At 40.1% G+C, this 27,432-nt stretch overlaps 2 protein-coding genes across 9 annotated transcripts in view; both read left to right on the top strand.

The window, feature by feature from the left end:
* The window catches only part of FGD5 (FYVE, RhoGEF and PH domain containing 5), a 95,386-nt gene extending 87,691 nt beyond the window's left edge, over window positions 1-7,695 (top strand). For both annotated transcript variants that reach the window (XM_069027981.1, XM_069027980.1), the window contains exons 17-21: window positions 983-1,085; window positions 3,097-3,227; window positions 4,923-5,051; window positions 5,589-5,737; window positions 6,471-7,695. In XM_069027981.1, coding sequence (XP_068884082.1) covers window positions 983-1,085; window positions 3,097-3,227; window positions 4,923-5,051; window positions 5,589-5,737; window positions 6,471-6,507 — 549 coding nt within the window. In that variant the 3' untranslated portion in view covers window positions 6,508-7,695. The remainder of the gene's footprint in view (window positions 1-982; window positions 1,086-3,096; window positions 3,228-4,922; window positions 5,052-5,588; window positions 5,738-6,470) is intronic.
* A 5,484-nt stretch (window positions 7,696-13,179) lies between these two features.
* Window positions 13,180-27,432, top strand: part of NR2C2 (nuclear receptor subfamily 2 group C member 2) — a 38,283-nt gene continuing 24,030 nt past the window's right edge. For 3 of the 7 annotated variants that reach the window (XM_069027394.1, XM_069027397.1, XM_069027398.1), the window contains exons 1-5: window positions 13,276-13,354; window positions 16,559-16,642; window positions 24,486-24,596; window positions 25,461-25,661; window positions 26,876-26,978. In XM_069027394.1, the coding sequence (XP_068883495.1) occupies window positions 16,583-16,642; window positions 24,486-24,596; window positions 25,461-25,661; window positions 26,876-26,978 (475 nt within the window). In that variant the 5' untranslated portion in view covers window positions 13,276-13,354; window positions 16,559-16,582. Of the gene's footprint in view, window positions 13,355-13,536; window positions 13,699-16,558; window positions 16,643-17,925; window positions 18,013-24,485; window positions 24,597-25,460; window positions 25,662-26,875; window positions 26,979-27,432 lie in introns of those variants that run through there. The other 4 variants (XM_069027395.1, XM_069027399.1, XM_069027400.1 and 1 more) reach the window with 4 other exon arrangements.

Raw genomic sequence — 27,432 nt, 5'->3', positions numbered from 1 at the left:
AAGAACAGAATTTGACTTCTCACAGAACCAGTGAGCACTTAGGTTTCTAATGTCGTTAGAAGGCATAACAGTAACCTTGCCTTAAGGTCAAATTAGCTCCCAAAGGCTAGTAGTTAAAGGCTGACAGGGTAATTGTTGAGTGCAGCTGTTATTTATATCTGACACACAGCTAGCTCTAGAGACAATGAAGCAATACACTAAAAATACAGGCTCTGTTCTGGACCAGAGCAGTAGCACAACTACTCCATGTCCTGTCCCTAATAACAGCTGGTAAAATTATCTTCCAAGGAAAGTGAAGAAACTCAGCAGTAGAGCATTGTTTGATCAGTGACTGAAGGGAAAGTTTCCTTTGTACTCCATTGAAGAGCTGCTGCCTTTGGCCCTAAAGTTCAGGCGATCTATAAGCTTTCTTGGTTTTGTCCCTTAACCTCTTACTCTAGAGATTTACTTGTATACATAAACTTGCAGTCCTGTTTTAAACCACGGATGTCTTTTAAACTGATTTTTTAAAAAAAAAATTAATAAAACTACCAGAGATTTTTGACAGGATAAAAAAGCATTTAACTTAATCTTTTTTTCTAATTCCCCAGAGAAAATCAGTCTGTACCTACACAAGGTTTGGAGGAGCATGCAAGCTTGTTTAAGAAAACAAGGGTACTAACAAAGCTACAAAAACTGCAGTAGTATTAAAGTGGTCTTTCTATGATTCATTGATAGGGAAGGTGTAAATTTCTGGGGAGAAGGACACAGCAGTGGTGTGCAGCCAAATACAGTGACCAATTCTGCTTGGCTTACAACAGTGTAAACCTACAGCAATCACATTTCAATCAGCAGGCTTTTCCTGACTGCCACAGATTTAGGAGAGAGTCATGTGTGGTCCACTATCCAACGTCCTCTCCCAGCCAGCTCAGGGGATTTGTTTTGTATATGCATATCTATAAATTTAAATTATATTTATGGGCATCTCTTCTTGCTGGAACAGATTGTATGTCGAAATTGTTCAAGAAACAAGTACCCCATGAAGTACCTCAAAGATCAAGCAGCCAAAGTCTGTGATAGCTGCTATGCAGAACTTAAGAAAAGAGGTAAGATTCCTTCACTCTTGGCACAACTGACAAATCGATTTCCTGCTTGTATAATGGGGAGGCTTTAGAACCTGCCTACTATATTGTGTTTTGTTAAATAGTATTCCTCATTTCAAGCCTGAGGCCTGTGTATTGAGGTTCCAGGAGGGCCAGGCTGTATGGCAGCTAAAACTGCTTACCGAGCCATAAAATCAAGTTTAGCGAACTGTTTTTTCAAACTGAAAGAAGGAAAACTTAGGTTAGATATACAGAAGAAATTCTTTGCTCAGAGGGTGATGAGGCCCTGGCATGGGAGCCTCATTTCCCAGAGAAGCTGCAGCTGCCCCATCCCTGGAAGTGTTCCAGGCCAGGTTGGATGGGGCTTGGAGCCACCTACTCTAGTGAAAGGTGTCCCGCCTATGGCAGGGGGATGGAACAAGATGAGGTTTAAGGTCTCTTCCAACTCAAACCATTCTGGGATTCTATGATTATGAGCCAGGTTCTCTGAGAGCTCCCCTGGCCTTCTGATAAACCAGAATAATGATAAAAACTGTGTCCTACAAGGAGCAGCTGAGGACTCTGAGCTTATCTCCTTTGAAGATAAGGAGACTGAGAGGTGACCTCATTGCTCTCTGCAGTTTCCTGAGGAGGGGACATGGAAACAGTGGTGCTGATCTCTTCTCCCTCTGATCCAGAGACAAGAAACATGAGAAAGGTTCAGCACTTCAGCAGGGAAGATTCTGACTTGACATGAGGAAACATTGCTTTTCCAAGAGGGTGGACAAACATTGGAATAAGCTTTCTAGCGAGGTGGTCTATACCCCATGCCTCTCAGTTTTTAAGAGACATTTAAACAATATCCTTAATAGCATGTTTTAATGTTTGGGCAACCCTTAATTGGTGAAGCAGTTGGACTAGATTGTTGTAGGTTCTTTCTAACTCAACTATTTTATTCTGTGATGTAATTATAGGTGATAACTCTTCCCTGTCATTTCTAATTAATTATCCATTAAAATAAAACAATGTCTTTATGGTTCTTCACTGTCCTCATCCATGTTGTAGCTTTAACAAAAATAAATACTGAGGCTAAATGCAGAGTCACTAAAACTTTTCTACAGGGCAAGTTAATCTAGTTACAGATGAAAACGTGAATTCAAAGCAGAAGAGCTACTGCCTATCTAGAATTTTGTATTATTATCCTACTATATAAGTCTCTCTTCTGAATTTAAGTACACATCCAAATCAAAGACAAAAGGGGGAGAGGGGTTACAAATGTGTGAACAGAAAGTGAACAGGAAATCATTTTCTTGCACAACTACTCAGGCAGACAGTCTCTAAAAGTAAGTTTATTATATTGCCAAGAAAAAAAAAGGTGTGGACAGACGAAATTTAGTTTTTCCATCAGGATCAAGGGAATTCACACTAGCCAAGAAAACACATAAACTGATGTTGTCACAGCAGCCAGAAAAGCATCCCCAAGCCACTGTGTGTCCAGAAGGAGTAACTCAGCTTTGTGCTAAACTAATGCTGTGCTTTACTAAGAGCTAACAAATAATGTGTTGCCAGAAGTGAAATCATGAAGATATGAACTCAGACGTGGGCTTAATGGAAATTTTCAGAAACAGAATAACAGTCTCCCACGCACAATTCAAAGAGAATGAATGGTTCATACAGAAAGAAAGTTGCATTAGTGAATCTATCCTGCAAAGGTGTTACAGAACATAGAGGAGAAAGATGTCAAAGCCATTTGCTTAACGCTCATTTTGAATAAGAACAAGCTGTGTTTTGTGCTTTGTCAGCTTTCTTTCTGCAGGCCTTTTCAAGAAACTTTAGGTTACTACCATTTACTAAGGGTGCTATGGAATCCACTCATCAGACTTAGAGGGGTGATTTGAAAGAAAGACTAAAATAAAAGCTGTGTATTGCATTTTCCTTAGTTATTTGTATTAGTGTGTCATGTGTCTCCCCTAGCCTGATATGTACCAACTTATCTATTTCCCCCTTCTCTATCTGAATTTTCTTCATCTTGCAGAGCGGCCACTAAGTGTGAGCTTCCCTCCAACTTCATCCAGGTGTTCAAGCAGTGCCTTCTCCTCTGTATTCCACAATATTCATTATTCCTCTTTTAAGAAACAGAAGAGAATCCCTTCAGCTCTCATGGAGGTAGGACCAAGCTGCCTGAGAAAGGCAAGGAACTATAGAAAACTGTGTACTCACATTTCAGCAGCTCTGTTTTTAATTTATACTGTGTGCAGTGGGCTCAGCACGTGCCTTGGTTTACTTTCATCATGCAATTATTTTTTTTTGTTTTTCACAGTAGTGTTAAAATACAAAAATACTCTGAGCTCTAAAGATATCACAGAAGTGTCTTGAGCCCACTGAGAAACTCAGAGTACGGTACTTTAATTTGCTCATCAGCCTAGGAAGTCTTGAAAAAACTAAAGTGCTTTTAAGGCACTAGATAGAACAAGAGGGCAGATCCACAGAGCATGATATACTGTTCATCAGTTACCTTTCTTAACAAGACTCTTACTTCCGGAATCTTACTTTGATTTCAAGAGAAATAAAATAACACTGCCTTAGGAAACAGACTTACTTAGTGAATAGTCCTTGGCAATCAATTCAAGAGCACACATGTTTAATCAGGCACTTCCCCTCCAGCTCAAACAAAACTATTTCAAATCAAATGGGTAAAATCTTGATTCTACCAATGTAAACAAAATTCCCACCGATTTTAATGGGGCCATGATTTCTCCAATTATATTAGTTTTCTTTCCAGGAACAAGGTGCCAATCATGTTGATGATTGATTCTAGGTAGCTAAGCTGCCCATTGAACTTGAGCACAGTAAGGTACTCCCATTTCCTGCAGGCATTTATCATTGTATTAAAGAGACCAGGGTGCAAAAATCTTGCTGAACTCATTTTACAGTCGAGACACTGGAATTTCTTGAGGTTTGTTTGTGAAACTGTGCCAAAGATACAAGCATGTAATAAAAACACACAAATTGAGTACTAAAAGAGCTAGCAGGCAGAATTTCAACCCCATAAGGAAAAAAAACCCCATCACCTTTCTATCCACAGGGAAGCAGCACATCTTTATTAACATGAACTATCACTCAATAGCATTACTCCTGGTCCTGGAACATTTCTGTTCTGCTGAAAAACACTGCTATATTAATTCTCAGTCGTGTCTTCTATCAGTGTTACAAAAGCTGATTTTGACTCTCTGCCCTTTGTTTCTAAATTCAATACTATTACAGTTTACTCCTGTAACTAATGATGTACACTGCATTGCATGTGTGCATGTGTATAGCTCCATCTACTCAAAATCTGGATTTTTAAGAACATTAAGCACTTAGACCTCGAAATATTTCTATGAGAGGAGCAAGTCTTCTCAGAAATATTATTTTAAAAATAAAACCAAGTCATTATCAAGTGATTAACCTAAATTAATGTAAAACCATAGCACGGCCCTAAATATATCCACATCTCAAAAGTTTTCAGCCACAAAACTGTAATTCACTTCTGGAAGCATGTACTTTTAAAATACAAAAAGCACCAAAAAACACCAGATGTGGGAAAAGGGACAAGTTTGGCTTTTCAGAACACAACTGTAAACTTATTGACCTCAATAATAACTCAACTGCATATTTACCATTAGAGTTACTGAGAAGTAAGTTTAACTATAAATATTCAAACAGATAAAAAGAACCATAATACCATGCTTATATTTTTTCTGTATCAATACTTTTATGGTTTCACTTAGTGGTTGGTGCAATGCAAACATGCATAATCAGGAGGGGAAAAGCCTTTACTGTTAAAAATATCTAAAAATAATTTCTCCTATCCTGCTCCAGGTGGCAGCCTCAGGAGAGGGAGCTACCATCAGTGGTTACCTCAGCAGATGTAAGGGAGGCAAAAGACACTGGAAGAAACGCTGGTTTGTTATCAAAGGCAAAGTCCTCTACACCTACATAGCAAACGAGGTACTGTGCAATCTGACTTGAAATAGTTTTCTATCTGAGACCCCTTCTTTACTCCCTACAGGCAGGAGACCAGTAAATGGGAAAAGTATAAATGGTAGTTCTTACAACTACCTGCTTCTGAGACCTGGCCCTAACACACTGGCTCAGCCACAGTTCTAGCTGGACCTTGGCAGCCCTCACATGCTGCCCTTCATTATTTGATTTCTTACTATTCATGCTGTTATAAATTGTCAACCACAGTGACCCTTAACATACATATTTACACCTAAAGATTTCAAGATCCTTTGGTGTTCTCTAGTGCACTTAGTAACTGCCAGGTATTTTTGTAGATAGAGAGTACAATGATCCATTCCTAGTGGGGAGGAGAATCTTGTAGTTTGGCAAGTGTAAATAGGACGTGCTTGTCCTACTAGCACTGACAGGGAAAGACAGGAGGCAGTCTGCAGAAGTGAGAATAATGCCAGCTGTGTTGGCCTGTAAGTTCTTCCTTACAGCCAAGGAGGCTGAGTATTAACTAGATCACTTTTATGCTTTCAGGACAAAGTTGCTACAGAAAGTTTGCCTTTGTTGGGTTTCACCATTGCCCCAGAAAAGGAGGAAGGAAGTATGGATACAGTTTTTCATCTCTACCACAAACAGACTCTCTTTTATAGCTTCCGAGCAGAGGATAACAATTCAGCACACAGGTATGGGGATACACTTCCACATTAGCCAGTGCACTTATGTAGGGATTTTCCCCTCCTTCACTTCAGAATGCCTTCGTAACAGATGAAACAAACAACTTTCAGAATTTTGATTAAGCCAGATTGCACGTGACTGGCCTGATTGACATTGAAAATCTAGCTGGTGCTTTTCAGTTCCTTCAGGAAGGAGAATTTGCTCCCTTCTGTATGTAAAGAAGAGACTGAGCCTCAAGAGTCATAGCTAGAAGTCTGTCAAAGGTGATTAGTGTATAGAAACTTCTAATTTATATGTTCAATTTACTCATTTCTTAGTTTTCTCATCAACAAATAATTTTTTTGACTTCCCATTCTAATGTTACTGCTTTCACATAATAAGATACTCACAGAATTTGTAATAAAAATGCCAGCACCCCAAGAAACACAGAAAAGGAAATGAGTGTTTATAGGAGGTTTTGTTGCTTTAAATCATACATCACCAGATTCATCTTTCCTATTCTAAGAAAGCACTTGTACTATCTTTGAGATTTTACAATAAATTACTGGTCAAGATTGCACTAGAAAGCAAGAGTCCCAGTACTCATCTCCCTGCTTTAATCACAGAACTATAGATTCTATAGAACTATAGAGCTGGGGTGGAAAATACAGTGTTCTTCAGGCTTTATGTTCTTAAAATACTTATTTTCTTAAAATGAAAAAAAATTTTACATGTACCATTTTTCTTTCCTCTACTTTTTAGGTGGATTGAAGCCATGGAAGAAGCATCCATATTATAGCAGCTTTCACTCAATGAACTTGGAATAAATTCTCAGATTTCTATACATTTCCAGCAACCCTCTTCTGACTTACAAAACTGAACAGTGTATTTCAGGCCCACTGGCCACACACACTGGATTCACTGGAACTGTTTCCAGCTTGCTCTTTTTCTTCATTCTTCTTACATCCACATTGTTGCAAATGAAAATTTCAAGATAGAGATTATTTATGGTGATCTTTATGTCTGTGCAAATTCAGCCTGTACTATAAGCTGCTCTTCTGATCCCACAATAAACTAAGCCTACATCAAGACCAGAAAATACATGGAAATATTGACTACAGTAAGTAACAGGCTCAGTTTTACTTACTCTAAAGCACTATTGTATTTCATTGGATTGGTTTTGATGTCTACCATGACATGAGAAACAATGTAGTAAACAACAAATGATCATTTAAAGCACTTTATCATTTTTATTGAACTACAGCTTCATTTTCTTCATGTTTCTAAGGAGTTCTGTGGCCTGATGTATTACCCATCCGTTAACAGGTGCCAGCATGAAATTATGCCCTGCATATGCTAAATTGCTTCCACAGAAAATGAATGAACAATACATTCAATTTACCTGGTCTACCAACACTTCACTGACTATGATCCAACATAATTACCTACTATCCATTTATAATTTTACACAAATCACTGTATAATTTATGTTAAAGTTTTAGTTTCATATAACTGCAGTACTTTGAAATGCACTCCAGTAGCTCTACAGATCCAGATGCTGAATTATATCACTTCTCTCTAAATATTTCAGACTCAAACCCAAAGGTTATTTTTAATTTATTATAAACCTACAGACAGTTGTCTCCCTAGTAGTGTTAAGATTTTTATCATCTATTTAAATACTGTATCTTTATTTTCAAAATTCCTGTTGTTTCTGCTGTTCTTGTTATGAAAAATGTCATCAAAAGTTTAATCCATATAGCCAGCACAGCATTTGAAATATGCTGGGTGGGCTGAAATGCACTTGTCTGAACCTGTTCTGCTGGAGTCGTGTGGATCTCCTGTGGCTACACCTGTCTTATGTCAGACTGCTGCCATGCACTACAATCTCCAGGGCTGGATTCTCAGCAGCCAGCTGTGTCTGTAGGACTTCAAAGATGCTGTGGTGCTTTACACCAGCTGAGGATATAGATCTCTGGAGTTGCTGGGGGGGGGGGGGGGGGAGGTTTGTTTGGTTTGGGATGTTTTTTTGTTGGGGTGGGGCTTTTTAGTGTTTTTGGTGGGGGTTTTTATAAAGAAAGTTGAGAAGTGATGTTCTAATCATTGCAATACAATGGTTTTGTCCTCAGTCATAATGTCATAATATTTAACTGAGGAATAGAATGACATCTATGATTAAAATATATCTCTGTATAAAAAAAACCCACGTTCAAGAATTTACTTACATTAGATTATATTGGTGGGAATTTTTATTACTTTCATTTTTCCCTTTCTTCAAGAAACTTAATGGATATCTGAATTTTTGATCCTAACAAACTCTTTTAGAATTGTCCATATTTTTAAAGGTCTATAATATATATCCAAATGGTAAGGTAGATCAGTTTATCACCTGGATAAACAAGCTTAAAAAATACACACCTACCACTAAATGAAAATGTCATTGTTTTTGGGTTTTTGATACTCCTGAGTCTAACCATTCCATTAAGAATATATTATCATGTGCCAACAGAAACCAAGAATGAGAAAAATAGAACTTTTGTATTCTTTAGTTAATGGATGAACAGCAATGTTAACTCTTTGTTTCATGTACGAGCCATGGCCTTGCTACCAATACACTGTAAATGTTTACCCCCCCCTTGAAAACATTTTGCACTGACAAGAAAAATAAGACAACATTGAATACAGAGCAAGATCTCTAGCCATGGTCTGAAACAAAACAAAACTGCACTACAGAACGACAGTATTAGGAAGATTTGGGTGCTGACATTTTAGTGACTGTTGTATGAAGCTTTCAGTTAGAAGCAGGAAATGAATACATGAAAATATTTTGTTGTAAAAAATAGGATACAGTGCTATTAAACTTTAGTTTAAGTAATGTAGAAAAATAAAAGAGCAAAACATAACTGCAGTTCTACAGGCTTTTCCTTTACACAGTTTTTACTTTCTTTAATTCCAGCTTTGCAGTTCTAGTTACTGTTAACAGACACTTGCCTATTAAACAGTTCTCTGACAAACTAAGGAAGAGCATTAAATCAGAAGATGGTACTGGAGGCCTTCTGGTAGAAACAGGATTTAGATCTAATTGGTATGATGATGTGTTTCAGTCACACTGCATTTATCTTCTGTAAAGCCCACCTACTTTACTTCATCTTGGTTTCAGTTACAGATACAAATGGTCTCAATGCAGCATAAAGAAAGAGCAAAAAATGAAAATGTCCTCACAATTTCAATCCTACTTTTAACTGAATTTGAGCAAAGCTAAACACCAGAGACAGAAATTTTCAGAGTTAACCCAGTAATCACCTCTTATAATATGCTAACCTCTTAAAATAGAGGTATATACTCAGTTTACTACTTGAAATTTACTTACACAGCTTCTTCTTACTAATTTATAGCTAGGATTACTCCTTCAAAACAAAAATTTTGCTCCACGTCTTCACAAATTATATAAAAAAAAATTTAGAGTAAGTCACAGCAAATACCTGAGATTCAAGCTGTTCCCATTTGTTGTTTCAGAGTTTTTCTGTTTATTTATCTATTTATTGAAAAGCATTAAGGTTATTAGTTATTATCTGCAAATAATATTTAGACCTATTTTATGGTATATGCCTAGTTAAAACCTGGTTTTTAAACCATTATTAAATTTTTCTTCCTAATCAAAGTACAAGTCATTAGGAGATGGAGAATACAACCTCTATGACAAGATCCTATACCACTTACACAAGCACTGCTGGTCAAGACCTGGGACTGCTACTGTTCCTGAGCTGATTCTCTGCTGCTTTTACCACGCAGCTATGAATACCAACCAGGCTCTCCTGTTTGCATGCTACTTTAACACAAAAGCAGTAAAAACTATGTTGGCTGTAGCCACGTTTGGTGAATATCACTGTTTGTAAAGGTAAAAGAAAGAGACAATACTCAGTGAGGGGAAAAGGTATTCCTTTAAATACTACGGGAAAAAACACTAGTCTAACTCCACAAGTTACTTAGGAACATAACATATGAACTTGTGTGAATTAAAAGCAATGTAATTCTTCAGCCTGGGTAACACTGTGACCACTTTTGATCAAGTTTTGACAAGAAAGTTTCTACACTACAGGGCACTGTGGTATGAGGTCAGTAATAATCTTGGAGGTCTTTCCCAACCTTAATGATTTTATGTAGTGATATTTTTCTGCAGTCTACAAAACCTACAGCAGACAGCAAACTCATTTTTACTGAGACAAACATGGAGAAATGAGGGCAAACCCCCCCACCTGATGGAGGTCAGCAGCTTCCCTCAGCACTGCCCAGCCATGTACAAACCCGAGTGAAAGGCATGAGGACTCATACTTTAAAAATCATCTACTAACACTTAAAAGAGAGATTTAAATCGAATGTGTCTTTAACAAGACCAAACAGCTCTGTTAAAACCTTGTCAGTCACTTGTAATTGTTGATTTCTTTCATACTAGGTATTGGCTCTGCTCTGAAAATTTACCTTGAAAGTTCCCAGAAAATTTTAAGCAGCTGAAATGAGAATTTAAAAAACCCCCAAACAACCAAGCTCTACAATACCGTCTATCCCAAACATTCAAAACACATGAATAACCTCAAATCCTGTTTTATACTACTTGGCATGCCCTGAGTTTTGACCCCCTCTTAGTCCATTATATACTTTTACTGCCACCACCATGGCAAGAGAGAGAGCTTCGGCCTCTTGAAGCCCACACGTTCATTACAGAGGTTCTCTCCTTCCACACCTAGAGCCTCCTTCCCTCCCTGCAAGTAGGCACATCTCACCTTTGTTCTGTCGGGAATTCAGTCTGTTCTCCTGGGAAGGGAATAATTTCCACACGGTCCCTTCACTTCTCTTCTCTTCTTGCATGGCAGCTTCGTAGCACATTATTTCTTCTGAGGCAACTATCCCACTGCATGGGAGGAGCTAAAACGACCTTGTTACCAGCAGGCGCATTTGGAACTGACCACCACTAAACTCCCTTCTCAACTGAGGCTGCGAGCAGTTCAATCTTTCCGGGGAGGAACTGCGGCCCGAGGAGAGGCGGCCTCGGGCCACCCCGTGCTCCACGAGGGGCGGAAAGGAGCCCTGAGGGGAGCAGGCCGCCCTCCGTGAGGGGCGGAAAGGAGCCCTGAGGGGAGCAGGGCGCGCTCCACGAGGGGCGGAAAGGAGCCCTGAGGGGAGCAGGGCGCGCTCCACGAGGGGCGGAAAGGAGCCCTGAGGGGAGCAGGCCGCCCTCCGTGAGGGGCGGAAAGGAGCCCTGAGGGGAGCAGGGCGCGCTCCACGAGGGGCGGAAAGGAGCCCTGAGGGGAGCAGGGCGCGCTCCACGAGGGGCGGAAAGGAGCCCTGGGTGCAGCTCGGGCTCCCGGCAGGAGCTGCGCGATGAGGCGAGGAGCCCTCTGTGAGGAGAGCTCAGGCGTGAGGAGCAGAAGGGGCAAGCAGGAGCTGATTTGTGCCGTTTGGAACCCCCCATCCTCGAGGGCTGGATGGGAGAGGGAGTGAAAACTACACTTAGCAGAAAGCGGTGGCTAGAGAAGGTGGTATTTTAATTTTTGGCTTTCTCGCCATCCACATCTACTTTAACTGGAAATTAGATAAATTTTCCCCAAGTCTGTTTTGCCCATGACAGTAATTGTTAAGTGATCTCTCTGTCTTTATCTTGACCTATGAGCTTTTTCATGACATTTTCTCTCCATCCTGCTACAGAGGAAGAGGGGAAAGTGAGTGACTGGCTTATCATCTGGCTGCAATCCATGGTCAGCTCACCACAGTGTGGTAAATAGATATAATTATTTTCTTTGCTGCCAGTCTAGTTATTAACCTTTACTTGTAATCTCAGTTCTCTTTGATCTTTTTCACCTCCGGCATCTTCTATTAATTTCTCTCCAGTCATAGGTAAGGCCAAAAAGCACTTTTTACTAAGGTTCCTTTATACATCTCTGTATATAAATTTAGCAAATTTCAGCATTATCTAATACAATCTTGCTTATTAAATAAGTTCAGGGCATACACTGTAGTTCTACATTTCATTGAAATTATTGCAAAAACCACAGTGAAATTTGTCACCATCTTAATATGGCTTTCCTCAACCTGAGCGTGCATGGTGGAGCTGTACAGCAAGCATGATTGCTCTCCACCAGAGCTCAGAGTAAAACTTCTGCAAAACCTTCTCTGGGTGGCAGAAACAAGGAAGAAAGAGGAGACAAAAGCTCCTGCCTTCTAAACCTTTCCTCAAATTGCCCATCAGGAAACACTGAGGCCATTCATATTTGGCTTTAGCATTTTCCATTTTTCCTTTCATTCAGTCTCTTTTATAGACTATTTTATGAAGTTAAAAAAAAAAGTCTGCTTCTAAAGCTATGTGCATGTCCATATTTTGAGAGTTTGAAAATTCTTCATGTATTTAACATTACAGTAGTGAACACCCAAGGCATTTTTGAAACATTTTCCTTTATTTATGTATTGCAAACACATCTGTACATCACACACTTTGTTAATTCCTGTTCTGTGAAAATAAGGCTGTAGTTCATACATCTAGTTAATTTCTCATACCCTTACCCCAAAGAGCCAGTTCTAAGAAAAAACAACAAACAACCCTCAAAAAAAACCTAACAAAAAAAATCAGTGTACCGCCTGTGTAACTATTCAGTCAACAGCACATCTTGTTTATGTGGTTGTTGCATTCAGCTGCTATCTCTGCCATACGTTTTCTTTCAGGAGTTACCACCTCTTTTAGTTTTACTATTCATCTAACTACTCCTTAAATTAGCTTCTGTCAAAATTATTAGACTCAAGGGAAACTTACTAGAAGTATAAAGAACATTTTGATAAGGGTAGGTTAGGAAACAGCTACAGTTATGACACGGGGTGAACATCTGATAGCCTGTGAGAAGACGAGCACTGAAAGGTAGTAAAATCTTAAACCACCTCTCTGGTGCACCCAAACCTGTTTCGTGCCTACCACTGTGTATTTGGAGGCACAACATACCTCGCAGCCAGTTTTACCGTAAGAGTACTAATCAGTGACATTGACTTTACAAAATAAAATGAAAACTCGACAGTCTGGCGGTGGCGTTTGTGAGAGCCTTCTCAACTGTGAGCCCACCTTTAACTGCATCTTCAGCAAGAACCAAGGCACACCTGGAACACCAGCACCACCGGCGCACTGAACAGCCACCGCCAGCCCACTACCTCGGGATTCTGGCTCCTGAGGAGCCTCCCGAGCGAGAGGGTCAAAGGCGGCGAGCGTACCTTCCCCTCACTGCCCCAAAGACCGGGTTCCTTCCGGCACTTCCCCGGCCCGGCCGGAGCGGTGCGGGGCTCGTGAGGCCCAGGTAGCCCGGTAGCCCCTCCCCGCCGCCGGCCCCGCCCCGCGGGGGATGGAGGGGCCGCGGCCGGGCGGGCGCTGGAAGAGGAAGCGGGGACGCGCTCCGGGGCGGCGGTGGTGGGGTCACGAACTCTGACCTGTCACAGGGCACGACACACACAACAAAACACCCCCGACCCCAACACAGCCCCGGCCCCCTCCCCTCCGCGGGCCCCACAGCCCCTTGCCGCCCCCGCGGGGGGAGGGAGGGCCGCTGCTGGGCACCGGCCTGCCCGGGCCCGGTCGGGTCACCGCCACTGCACCTTTGGCATCCATTCCTGAGGTAAAAAAACATTTTTTAAAATAGAAGCGGCCCGGTGGGTTTGTTTCGTGGGGGCCAGGACGAGGGAGGGGTCGCGGGGAGGCGGCAGCGGGCCCTACTCTGGACACCCCCGCGAGGGGAGGGGTGGGGTGACGGTGGGTTTAGGGGAGGGGGATTGTACGGCTCCGGTATCTGGCTGGTAAGCGAGCACCGGCCGTGGTCTGGCCTGGTATACGGCTCCTGGAGAGAGAGGAGAGGAGAGGAAACGACCATTGTGGAGTGCTGGGTCGATCGGCGGGGTAGTCCCGTGCCGGAGCCGCTGGCTGCAGTGTGGGCCGGCTGAGGTCGGAGCCGGTCCGGTCGCGGTGAGCAAAGTCTGCTGTCCAGGGGGTGTAGGGCGATGGTCGCGGCGATGACGAGCGCGGGACACACAGAGAGACAGAAGATGGAGTCTGAGCGGGCGGAGGCGGCGGCTTGAACCCGACCCTTTTACCTTTGCCACCGGGAGGGCGGAGGGGAGGGGGCGGCGGGTACTTTGCATACGGGGCTGAGACCGCCGCCATCTTACCGGCCGCTTCCCCACTGCCATGCCTGGGCCTCCTGTAGGCTGACACAAGGCTATAGCGGAGGGGAGGGGAAGGGGCCTAATGGCGGCGGCAGCAGCCCCGCCTGGGCCCTGGCGGGCGGCCAGCGCCGCCATCTTGCGCTTAGTGAATCCCTGGGGGGCTCTACCTCCGCTCGAGGGGCGGTGCCGGCACCATTACAAGCGGGCCGCTCGGCCAATGGGCGCTCTGCGTAGGAGCGCTGCGCCTGTCATGAGGTCATTGGTCGCGCCTGGGGGCGGGCCGGGGGCGCGGCTCCGCCGTGCGCGGGGTGGGAGCTGCCGAAGGCTCTTCAGCAGCGGGCGGGGCGTGGCGCAGCCAATGGGGGCGGGCGGCGCGCACGGCGCAGCCAATGGGGGCGCGGCAGCCCCGGCGGCGGGGGTCGGAGGCGCTGCCGCTGTCTGGGCGCTGTGTCCGTGCTCGGTCGGCGGTTTCCGGGTGGTGCCGAGCCGCCGCCGCCTTCCTGCCGCCGGGACAATGCGCTCCGGGCTGCCGACAGGGTCGGAGCCGCTCCCCGCCCGTCTCGCCCATGGCAGCTTGCTGGAGGCCGCTCGGTGTAGCCGAGTCGAGCTCACAGTGCAAAGAACCTCGTTTCATCAAGACAAAGGAACAAATTTCAATAAGTTTGAATTCGGTCTTTTGCCATGTTTTGTCAGTAGGGCCATATCCTTAGAACCTCTCAAGTGGAATTTATGACTTGCTTTTGAGGTTTCACTGCAGCTTAGGGAAATCTTAATGATTTTACACTGTGTTCTGGACAGCATATACTGAGCTGGCTGCCACCCTGTTGCGCTGAAAATAATGTCCTGGTGCTGCAGGTGCCTCTTTGCAGTTTTTAAGTTTCACCTCTTCTGTTGGTTTGGGGCTTTTGTTGTTGTTGTTGCTGCCTTCCATACTGTTGCTCGGGGCTTTTGCTAGGAAGCCGATTTTGCCTTCTGGGAGTTGACACCATTAAGAAACTTGGCGTGGCTGTGTATGGTCTCTGTGCTTCACCTGGATTTGATCAGATAGCCTCATCTTAAGGTTCTTTTGTGAAGGTCGAAAGTACAAAAAGCCTTGGTGGATAGCACCAACAACAGCAAATCTGTCAGAGCCGTTCTACAGCAAGCACTTCTTTGTGTCTTGGAAAAGTACTGTTAGGAACAAAATATCTCATCTGCAGGGCTTCTGTCATCATAAAGCACTGAGAAAACAGCATGTTATGAGCATATCGTTATGTTTGTTGTGCTTCTTGCTGAATATAAAAGGAAATAAGAGAAAACACTGAAAAGGAATCACTGAACGACTGAGAAACCATCCATAAAGCTGGGTTTGGTGGAAATGGTTCATAGACTTAACATGCAAGTGCAACACTTGAATAAAATAATGACAAGCTGTAGGAGAAACTAGCATAAATAAAATTTCCATGGGGATGTCTCAACTTTGATTATGCATTGTTACAAATCATCTTTACTTGACATATACAAAATTATTTTCACATTTGTCACAATATAAGTGAATCCTTTTAATGATTATTTTGATGTATTTAACAATGTTAGCTTTGTAGAAGTTACATTTGAATGGGGGACATGTTGGTGCTGGAGACATGCACACATTTTTCTGTTACGGGTGTTGCTATTGTTTGCTGTATTTTTAAATTTTATATTAAATGATTGCTTTGCAATTACAAGCAGAGGTTTCCAATGAAATATCAAATGGGCCAGCATTCAGGAATGCCGTTTCGTTACTTACACCTGGATCAGAATCTGAAGTCTGGCCCTGTAATTAGCAAGTCACACTTAAAAACTGAATGCATTAATTGGAAATCTTAATTAAATTTACCTTGGAAGAAACACACCCCAAATAATGATAATTAAAAATATGTTGGAAGTGGTTTTTTCATGTTTTTTTGCCTTTGATTACTTTGGTTTTGGGGATTTTTTTAATCCCTAAAGTTGAAGGTGGAGTCACTCCGAATAGGATAAAATGATTCTGTAGTATTTTCTTCTCATTGTGATAATAGTATCATATTATAATAAAGAAATAGTTTAAATAATGGAAGATACATTTTAGATGTAACTGTTTATTTCCCTTATTGTGTAAGATTGCTCTTAAGAATATGGGTGAACACGGCGGTTTGACGGAATGACTTGGTAAAATTTTGTGCAAAACAGCATTCTTAGCTTGCTGCTCCCTGGTTCAGCATGTGGTGTAGAAGCAGTTTAACTGTAAGGTTTCTCCTGCCTGAGCTGAGGAAAGCACCTTTGAGATCTGTGAATTGCACAAGCTGCATTAGTTCTTGACTTTGAAATTGGTCCTTTCTCATTTATGAAATTAACATCTCTTTTTTTTCAGCTTAAATAATAGAGTGAAAATAGTATATTAGAGGCTTAATAAAGTAAAAGAATAACTGTACCTCAGCAGTTTGAACAGCATGGTTCCAGTATGCATGTCCCATATATGTATATATGAGTGTGTGTATGTATGTGTGCACATGCACACATCAATGGCATCTTCTCTTATTTGACAGATATATCAAGCAGAATTGTAGATTTTCAAAAAGTCATAGCAGAACTTTCTTTACTAATAAGAAAAAACCCCAACTTTTGTGCCTGATGGAAGTTGCTGGCATCTTTCCAAACAGGTTCTCTAATGGTCTTGTTTCACCATGGCAACCAATATGGAGGTGCTGGCTCAGCAGGTAGTGGAGACTCAGCAGGTGGCTGAGGTGAGTGACAGATGATATCACAACAGTTGGTATATGAGATTTTGAAATTAAAAACATATTAGGGTGTTCCTGCTGTTTACAATTAAGCATGAACTGAACAGAAGATCTTTATAGAAAAGTGTTGCTTTGCAGTTGAGGACAAGCATGAAACCAGTGCAACTGGGATGTATTTTGTTCACCCTACTTTGTTCTGGTGTCCCCCGTATTAGGAATGCAAGTAGGAAGTTCAACATGAGCTATAGAGAAACTTGGCTGTATTATAAATTGTTTAAAAAATTAATACAACAAAATTTCTTGTCATTTGATCATTAGATTGACCATTTTGGACATGGAAAGCTTCTGCTCCTAATTTGAATTGTAATCTAGATCCACCGCAGCATTTGAAGTTACCTGTTTTATGTATGTGCTAGATTGAATATCCAGTAAGGGGGTTAATTTAAATCAGGTTTTATATTTTGTGCCTACATTTAAAAGAAAAAAAGCACAAAACCTACTTAAAGTGATATTAAGTGATGTCTTGATGCATATTCACTGCAGCTTGGATGCTCAACAGCTGAAAATTTTAAATCAACTCATAAACTGCAAGTATTTATGGCCATAGAAAATAATTTATTTATCTCCTTTATTATGCAAAATTTCAGTCAAAAAATAAACTGGTTCTTTTGTCTGATTAAAATTACTCAGTTTAATATCCTTCAAGTTTGCTGTGATTTTTTGTATGGTTACATAATTAAGGGATTTAAAAAATAATAAAGGGCAAATGGGCTGAGAGACCTCTGTAGATAAGGCCACTTTTCAGACATTAGTTTGGAGTTTCCTTTCACCTATTGAGCTAAGATTACACCTGTATATTAAAACATATTTTTAGTTCAAGAAGAAGCTCTATGTAAGAAGAAAATATAAGTTTAATTATGTTTTTAGAAGTGGATTTGAGATTCCCTACTCAGAAGTACTTTTTCAAAAAAGAAATTTTGTTGTTTTTAGCGTGGAAAATGGCCTAGTGAGTGTCCTGGAAGTAACATCTATGGAATAGTTTAAAAAAGCTTCCTAAGTTTCACAGTGAAAACCAACCAGAGATTTTTCACTCTAGTTTTCTGTACCAGGTATGAATTTGGCAAGCTGCATTTTTGACAAACACTTCCAAATATACTTGGAAAGAGAAACCTGCAATAGAAATACTGACAGACTTTATACTATTTTGGTAGAACTTGGGTGCTGTAATAACATCTAAAGCACATAAAATATGTGACATTTGTAATTCCTCGTGCAGGAAATGCACCGTGGTAACATAGTGTGATGGTTGTATCTTGCCACTGGAGAGATCGCTCCATCTCAAGAGTGTATGAAGCTCTGTGATTTCTTCCTGGCCGGTGGGTAAATAGAGGGCTTCATCTCTTTACAGTATTCAGCTGCTGCTTAAATTATATGCCTGTCCACTGCATAACACCATGAAAACTTTGTTCATGGAAAAACAGTTGTAAGCAGCACTATCTTGTAAGGAATTCATTAATACTATGACCATGTTGATATTGAATCATTTCGTTATGAATGGCTGGCTGGCTGCCTGCTATTTGTGTCTTCCATCAGGTAATACAGGTAAATACATTACTAGTTGCCTTGAAATATGCTAAAATTCTATATTTGTACTCACCATATCTTAGAGAAAATGTAGAATCAAACTTGGCACTGGCTTTAAAAAATGAGAGATTTTCAGAGTATCATATTTTTTATTGATGAAAATTAAATGGAGTAAGAGAGTCATTGATCATGCCCTGAATTTCAGGTTATGAGCTGTGAGAGACAAGTTGCAAACCGGATAACCTAATGCAAATATTAGCAGCTTTAGCTGTATCTGCATCACTTTTTCAATATAATTGCCACATATGTAGTGTGCATGGGTTTACTGAGAACTGTGATGCCAAGCACCAAATCAGACTGGCATGCAAGTAGGCTACATGTTGTTTCCCTTTCTTGAGCAATAGTTGATCAGCTTTGTTTTTCATGAAACTGAATGTATCACAGAAGTTGCTGAGTGTGCTCCAGTATTGCATGTATTTTTGTACTTATTCTATTTTTAGGACTTTTAAAAATTGTTCTTTTAATGGTTTCAAATGTTTTCACTGCTTTTGCTTGCTTCTGCTTTATAAAGTGTTGCTTGTTTAATTTTTTTTCCAATTGTGCGTTTCTGAACAGACTGGATGAGAGTTCCATTTTTAGTGTTTGAAGTTGCCATTACTTACAGTTCATGAAACTAAAGAACAGAGAGCAGCTAGGGGGTTTGGAGGGAATTTCAGCAGTTTCTCCTCATCCTGAGCAGCTTTTGAAAAGCAGAAGAAATACTTAAGCCTTAATGCAAAAATACATAATGCTGCTTTTCTCAAGTATTTGTTTAGTACTGTCACTGTGCAGTATACAAGTGGCCTAGGTTCAGTTCCAGCACCAACTTAGATTTGATTTGAATACCATTCAAGAAAAATGTGTTTGGTTTTGAAGTAGAGGTGCATTCCCTGTGTAGTACCTGTGATTTTAATGCAAAATTTAAAAAAAATTTAAACAGAGCTGTGTCGGGGGCGGGGGGGCTGGAAATAAGGGCTGTTTCATCTTTCCAACAGCAGCTCTGGTGTGACCAGTAATAATTTTTAGTAGTTGCTAAAACTGTCTTTTGCCAGCTCTCTGACAGCCACAAACTACTCCTGGTGCATCCTTTTTTCCCATCAGAGGCTATAGGGAGAGAGTCACATGAGGTGACTATTGAGCCCTGTGCTTCCTGGATCTTGTTTATGACAGCTGCATTGCTAGAGAATTTTCAGTTGCTTTCAGTTTCCTAAGTGTCCTGATAGGAAACTATCAAAGTCTTGAGCCTTTCTGAAAGCATGTTTTGCCATGGAGTTCAAAAAATACTGGATATCTTTGTCACATAAAATATTTTCTTGACCCTCTTCAGACATCTCTGTTACATCATAAGTAGTTCAGCAATTCAGATTTTGGTCTAGATTAAGACAGTGTGCTGGAAAAGGAGAGTGGAAACACTGTTGTTCTGATGGAATAAGTTTTTACTTTGTTTTAAGAATTAATGAAGTGTGACATTAATATTTTACTGCTATCATTGACCACTTGCTTATTTCTGATGATTTTTCAAGGTGGAGCTTTGCGAAGTCGTTTCAAACAATTTTTGGTTCAAAACCAGCTTTTCTCAAGTTCCTGTTAAGGGTAAAAGACCCAGACATAGCATGAGCCTGAGAGGTATCTCACAGAAAGTGCACATGGGAGCAAGGAGATGCTACTGGGTTTAAGCAGTTTGTCAGCCTCTGAATGGAAGGCTGTTACCAGATGTGGCATAGCTGCTGCTATAAGAAGTGTGGGGTGTTATGTGAGACCTGGTCTGAGATTTTCTTTAGCATGCAGATACACCAGGTGCAGCTTCTTCTGTGACTTTTTATGTGCTATAAAAGATCTTGCACTGGCATCCTATTAGGGCAGTTAAACTAGAGTTCTTCTAGTGGTGAATTCGAATTTTATCTGCCATTCTACAAAGGACCCAAGTGGTCAGGAGAGCTCATTCCAAAGAGAATAATTGAAACTTTTTTTAGATATATTTTACACCTATGAAAGAAATATAATTGGACATACGTTTTTTGTTAAAGCCTATTATTCATTTAATAGCTAAAGATAACTCATTAGGAAAAATATCTATAGAAAAATAAATCTTTCTGATTTGATTTGAGTTGCAGATGTAAAACTTGGTACCATATTTTTCATTTAAATTCTTCAGTTGTTTTATAGGTGCAGTTAAAAATATTTGGTCTGTGATTGCTTAATTATGCCTTAATTAATATTATAGAAAAGAGAATAGAAATTATTGTCTTTGAAATTGGTTTACACATAGTGTATTCAGGCAATACTTTGGCTTTTACTGGAGTGAATATAGGAAATGTTTTTCTACTTAAGTTAGAAAAGATTAGAGGCTTTAAAAATTCCCCTCTATGTGGCCAATGGATTATTCCTTCAATTTATTGCTCAAATACTGCTTTTATAATCAATGTGGTGTGGGGAAATAAGCTACAGAAAGTATTTAAAATTTGGTTAGTCAGTACAGATATTTATTATATATGCACATATGCTCATACAAACACACACATAGATGCATATATACATGATGGACAAATCAGTAAGTTACTGTATCAACTTGACTATATGCCTATGAAGAAACTTTATTAATTTCTAATGATATAAAAATAATTAAATGCTTGGAGAAGCTTAGCTTCAAGCTAATGATTTTATATATACATATATATTTTATATATACACCTATCTACTGGAAGTTTAATATGATTTCAACTAAAATTTAGAAACTGAAAAAAGTAGGAAAAAGAAGATAAATATACAATTATATATATTTATGTTTATAAAATGGGAAAATTATTAATAATTTAAACAGAAGAAACCACATTTAATTTTGCCAGCCTTCAAAAGCACTTAATTGCCAAATACTTGGTTTTAGTTTAATGACGAAAAAGGTAGATACATATGTGTTTAAGTGTATTTTTATATTGCTTGAGCTTTGTGCAGATCTTCTATGTCACTTAAGGCAAATCATTATTAATTTCTATAAACTTCAGCACATGACATTGTTGCTAGTGATACTTACTGGTTTGAGAGCCCAAGCAATTGTATTTTAGATACAAATAATTCTTCTACACTAGATCACAGTTAGTTGGCCTAACATTTACACTGCTCCCCTGCTGTAAATACACTCTTGTAGATAATTATGTATAGATACTATTTTTAGAGAGATGTACAATAGATGATTGTGTTTTCTGTCAAGTAAATTGCCTAATTTCAATAGTGAGCACATTTCTGTGCTAAGGAGTCACTGAAATTAGATTAAAATACTAATGCTCCTTAGACACCTACGTTATTCATTTGCTGCAGAAGCTTTTGTAGTGAAAGTCCACTGGATTTTGTTGTTTATTGCTGTTAATAGGTTTATTGTTGTTTATAAGTTTATTGTTGTAAAACCTGTCAAGTACATGGTCACTTTCTCAAAACTTCATGTACTATAACTTTTAACAAATTTAACTTTTGAAGAACTTAAAAATATCTTCTGTTTTCATCCATTTGCCAGCTTTCACTGCAGCCTGATAAGAATGTTTTGTGGTGGAATGAACTTTTAAGGCTAAAGATGCTCTACAGGGAATCTGATGGATTTTCCTTTCAATTTTGCTAATTTGAAATTAATGATCTCGAGTGTGTTCACATGGCACACACAGGACCAGGGGATCAGGCCCAGCCAGCATGGGTTTAGGAAAGGCAGGTCCTGCCTGACCAACCTGATCTCATTTTATGATGAGGTGACCCAGCTAGTGGATGAAGGAAAGGCTGTGGATGTGACCACCTGTGTTTCAGCAAAGCCTTTGATACAGTCTCCCAGCATTCTCCCAGAGGGGCTGCAGCCCGTGACTTGGACAGGTGCATCTTCGTTGGGTTAAGAACTGCCTGGGTGACTGGGGCCAGAGAGTGGTGGGGAATGGTGCCACATCCAGTGTTCAGTCACTAGTGGGGTTCCTCAGGGCTCAGGTTTGGGCCCAGTTCTGTTTCATATCTTTATGGATGACCTGGATGAGAGGATTGAGGCCGAGGCCAATAGTGTGAGGTTCAGCAAGGCCATGGGCTGGGTCCTGCTGTTGGGTTACCACAACCCCACAGAGCACTCCAGGCTTTGGGCAGGGTGGCTGGAAAGCCGCTCAATGGGAAAGAGTCTGCAGGTGCTGGTTGACAGTGGCTGAGTGTGAGCTGGGTGTGCCCAGGTCACAAAAGAAGGCCAATGGCATCCTGGCTTGGATCAAGAACAGCATGGCCAGCAGGACCAGGGTAGTGATTATCGCTCAGTACTGGCCACTGGTGAGGCCACACCTCAAATCTTGGGGTCATTTCTGGGGCCCTCACTGCAAGAAAGGCATTGAGGGGCTGGAGCATGTCCAGGAAAGAGCAAAGGAGCTGGAAAATGGTCTGGAGAGTCAGTCATTGAGGAGTGACTGAGTGACCTGGGTTTGTTTGGCCTGGAGAAAAGGAGGCTCAGGGGAGACCTTCTCAATCTCTACAGCTCCCTGACAGGAGGGTGGAGCCAGGTGGGGGACAAAAGGAAATGGCCTCAAATTGTATCACAGGAGGTTCAGGCTGAACATACTTTGCAAACCCAGAAAAAGACGTGGTTGTTTAGTTCGAAAATGTTTAAAGAATTTCCATGCAGGTACCTTACAGCTAGCTGTCTGTCTGTCTTTCTGTCTGTCTTTCTCCATGAACAACATGGAAGAATAGACTATTCTTTATTTCCAAGCTGCTTGCAATACATTGTGGTGTAAGGTTTGAAGATGCATCAAAGAAAGGCTAAGGATTCTACAACTAAACAACTGTAAAACAGTTTTAAAAGACCTTCTTGCTCTAATTTAGACCTTTTAAAGGGTGCATAGCTTAGTTAATAATTTGGCATGGAAGAAGATCATCAATTAAAGTGTCCTCTAAGAGTCTGGATTTTTGGGAGTCTTTTTTTCTCACCTAGGTATATTGTTTTCTGCAGCTGAAAGCTTTGAATAGTCCAATAATTAGAAGACTCCTCTATTTCTACATCTCTCCTGTGTATTTTCCTCATTTAACATGCAACTTCTGTGACCTGTGTATTAAAGATAATTAGAGATTGTATGTTCAATTTAGATTATACTTTTACAGCATGTTGGACAACTTATGGTACAGGCAATGGGGGAGTAGAATGGTGTGGCTTCATTAAGTCTTGTGTATTTTAATACCTCTTCCCCAAAGAGACTGTAGTCCATGTTCCTTGATATCCAAACTGTTTTTTCTTTCTTTATGTCATAAATGAACTTCTCTGTATATTAAACAAAGATTTTTCAAAGCAAGCTAAAATTGACACTGCCCTATTGTCCAGCTGTACAAGTTTTGATATAATTCCAAGATTGCTTAAAAGAGGATTTAATAAAAACAACTTGTGACCATCCTGGTTTTGGACATGTTACTGCAGATAACAGGTTCACAGTATGGTTTGGGTTGGATGAGACCTTCAAGAATGTCTAGCCCAACCCCCTGCCATGGGCAAGGACACCTTCCACTATCCCAGGGTGCTCCAAGCCCCATCCAACATGGCCTTGGACACTTCCAGGGATCCAGGAGCAGCCACAGCTTCTCTGGGCAATCTCTGCCAGGGCCTCAGCACCCTCACAGGGAAAAATTTCTTCCCAATATCCAATCTATATGTTATCTTGCATGTTTAATTCAACATTTAACATTTTTGCTCTGAAAACAGCTTTGTGAGGGCTGTTTTTCAAGCTTTTTCTGGGTATCCAGAACTAGATTTGCATTATAGTTTGGTACTCTAGAAAGATATGGAATAGAACAAGAAACAGTAGTATTCAGAAGTAGTGCCAAAGTTAATCTCTGTCATTCAGAAGTACTTAAAAATTACTAAAAAGGGAACGACTTAACACTTTACATTATTTATATATGATGTATTTAATTTTTACAGAAGCAAAAAATGAGACGTGTATAATCAGAAGTTGAAAAAAGTATTTCTGCATTTCAGTAAGCTAAAGGATCATACAGAGTGGTGGTGGTAGTGGTGGTTTGGTTTTGTCAGGTTCATTCCATTTCCAGAAAAAGAAAATATTCTGATAATTCATTGAAAGCAGATCCAAGTTGGTTTAATGACTGTAACCTTTCCAGTAAATATAGATTCTATACTGTAGGGCTATCTGATCTTTTTTAAATACAGGTATTTTTAAAAGTGTTCAATACCTTAACAGTGAATTAAAATTCTGTATGTTATTTACAGGTGCCGACTGTTCAGACTTCGCTATCTGAATCACCAGTGATGACCAGCCCTTCCCAGCGTATCCAGATCATTTCCACAGACTCCTCTGTAGCTTCACCACAACGCATTCAGGTAAAAATCCATTAATTAACCAACTATCACATCTTCTCTTTTTTTCTCCTCCTCCCACTTAGCTTTATACAAAAGCATGCTAAAGACTATGGAATACTTCCTTTAAGTTTTGTGAGAACAGATCATTTTTAGTGAAAACCAAAATTCTTTCTCCCTCAGCATTTATTTGTGCTGACTAAATGGCTGTATATAATAGTTACATTGATGATGTAGCCAGTGAGGAGTATTTACAGAGGTTAAACCTAATCTACACAAGCAAATCTCCTGAGCCCTGGCCACAGCAAAGGGTCAGACATTATCAACAGAACATCTGAGATCACCTCCAGGTACATTCTTCCTCCCACTTATTTAGGAGCCAGCAGGAGATTGACCTATTCAGCATAAAATTGGCCTTCAGGAAGGCTGCACAGTGGCTCCTTGTTAACGGTAGATAATAAAGAGATGTCATTAATGTACCAGAATGTATGCAGTGGCAAATTATATAGGACTTACTAAATTTTAATGAAATACTTGTGCATATTGATATGGTTACTCTACCAGGCAAAATAGAGATCATGCTACCAGACAACTGTATCAGAAACAGAAACCTTCCATCATAAGAGAATCTTGAGAATCAGAGGGTGAAACAATAAGGCTGCCTGATTCCATCTTTCGTTGATAACTTTAGGGAGTAACATCTTACATAAAATTTGTAGGGAAAAAATGCATAGGTAAATGTTAACTGGAGAAAATCTCCTTAGTGACATTTATAAGAAAAAATTGGCCAGAGCTTCATAATTTTTCACTGATATAATTCTGAGATGGAAAGAAAGGCTTTAAAACATAAAATTTACTGTGGTCATTAATTTCTTCAATGTTTTACAGATTGTGACAGATCAGCAAACAGGTCAGAAAATTCAAATAGTGACAGCAGTGGATTCAGCTGTGTCTCCAAAGCAACAGTTCATTTTAGCTAGTCCAGATGGAACTGGTGCAGGAAAGGTGATCTTGGCAGCACCTGAGACATCTAATGCCAAACAGCTTATCTTTGCCACCACAGACAACATTGTGCCGGGCAGAATTCAGGTAAATACAGTAATTTAGATAAACCATGAAATTTTGGTTTTAATTTTTTTTTTGTTTCTAAATTAAGTCTAAATCACTGTAAGACCAATTGCAGTAGTTTTCTCATGACATGGATCAGACATACTAATTTTAGGCTTCATTGTTCAATCATAAATCCTTCAGTCTTCACGTTCCTCATGTATTCCATTGCACTCATCATCCCTCATTGTGTGTTCTCATTCAAGTTCCAAAGACATAAGTGAGTACATAAGATAGGGCTTGTGAGAAGTGCCTGGATTTCTCAGTCTGCTCAAGATTCACAGATACACAGAGATAAAACTCACCTGAGCAAATTTACATGAGTTCATACTTTACATTCCGTATCAAGACATTGCAATAAAGCCATTTAGATCAGAAGCTGTCCTCTGGTATGTTTTTTTGTGGGTCTTGAGCATAATCTACACCAACAGGAGCTTTGCAAAGCCAATGATGTAAACAATGATCTACCTCTAGTGAAATTTGAGATTTCTTCCTAGCAGTCTTAAAAAAAAAGAATGAAACAAAAGAAAAAGTGCTTGGTCCCTCTTGTTACTGTTACAATAGAGAATATTTTAAAGGAAGAAGAGTCATTTTTACATAAATATTTTTTAAATTGTAATAACAGTCTTTTAAAATTCATTTTTCCATACTAAATAGGATATCTGACATTACAGAGGGGTGGGGGTTTTAATTTTTCTTGGTTAAATGGAATTTTCAGAACAGTAGTTTTGGAATCCAAGGCCTTTGGAAGCTAAACTGTTTCTATGATAGATTTCAGCTCCAGGCAATCCCCTCTGAACCATGTATCCCAAGTAGCTAGAGAAGAGGAATATGGGAACAGCATCTGAAAGCTAACTGTCTTTGGCTAAAATATAGCAGCTGTTTGAGAGTATTTGCAAGAAGGGAAAAATACTGTTGATTGCACAAGTGAGGAGACATTTGTGCTGAAAAAAGCTAGCAGTTTTATTTGTAATTTGATATGACTGTTTCAAAAGTCTTGGTTGAAAGTAAGAACTATTGAGAGTAAGAGCTCTCATTAAATTGCATTTTGTACTACTTAATTTGATTTCACGTCGTACTTACTCATAAATTCAGTCCCCTCTTCTTAGCTGATACACCAATCTTGTTCGGTAGGCAAAGCTCCTTACCTTCACGTCTGGCTAATTACATCTTTTTGTTCTGGAATTTTGCTTTAGATAGTGACAGACTCTGCTTCAGTGGAACGTCTGCTAGGAAAAACTGATGTTCAGCGGCCCCAGGTAGTAGAATATTGTGTAGTCTGTGGTGATAAAGCATCAGGTAAGGAAGCATGCAAAGTGGTATTGAAGAAACTTGCTTGAAAGGATGACTGGGATGAAGAGATGGTTCTTCATGTGCTTTTAACTGATTTTAGCTATGCTGATGGCAAAAGCAATTGGGTTTTTAAATGGAAAAATATAACATACTGTGTATCTATACACAAAAAATAGCTAAACTCTGCTTGGAAGAATATTGGGTTTTTTCCTTGAACTGAAGCATGTGATAAATTGACTGAAAGATAAAACAATGATTAAATAGCTCCTGGTAATGGAAAAAGACTACTTGAAGCATGTAGTCAAATTCCCCACAGTGATGGGCAACCATGAAATAAACATGTCACCTAAAAAAGTCTAACTACTCCAGGAAAATGCTTCTTAGTGCTCTCTAACAAACTTAACACTTCCTGGTAGATTTTGTTCTACTACTATCACAAAACAAGGCAAGTAGAGATCAC

This window comes from Aphelocoma coerulescens, chromosome 12, assembly GCF_041296385.1.
Source record: "Aphelocoma coerulescens isolate FSJ_1873_10779 chromosome 12, UR_Acoe_1.0, whole genome shotgun sequence".
Lineage (NCBI taxonomy): Eukaryota > Metazoa > Chordata > Aves > Passeriformes > Corvidae > Aphelocoma > Aphelocoma coerulescens.
The sequence above is the reverse complement of the archived record's forward strand: the minus strand, read 5'-3'. Positions and strand labels throughout refer to the sequence as shown.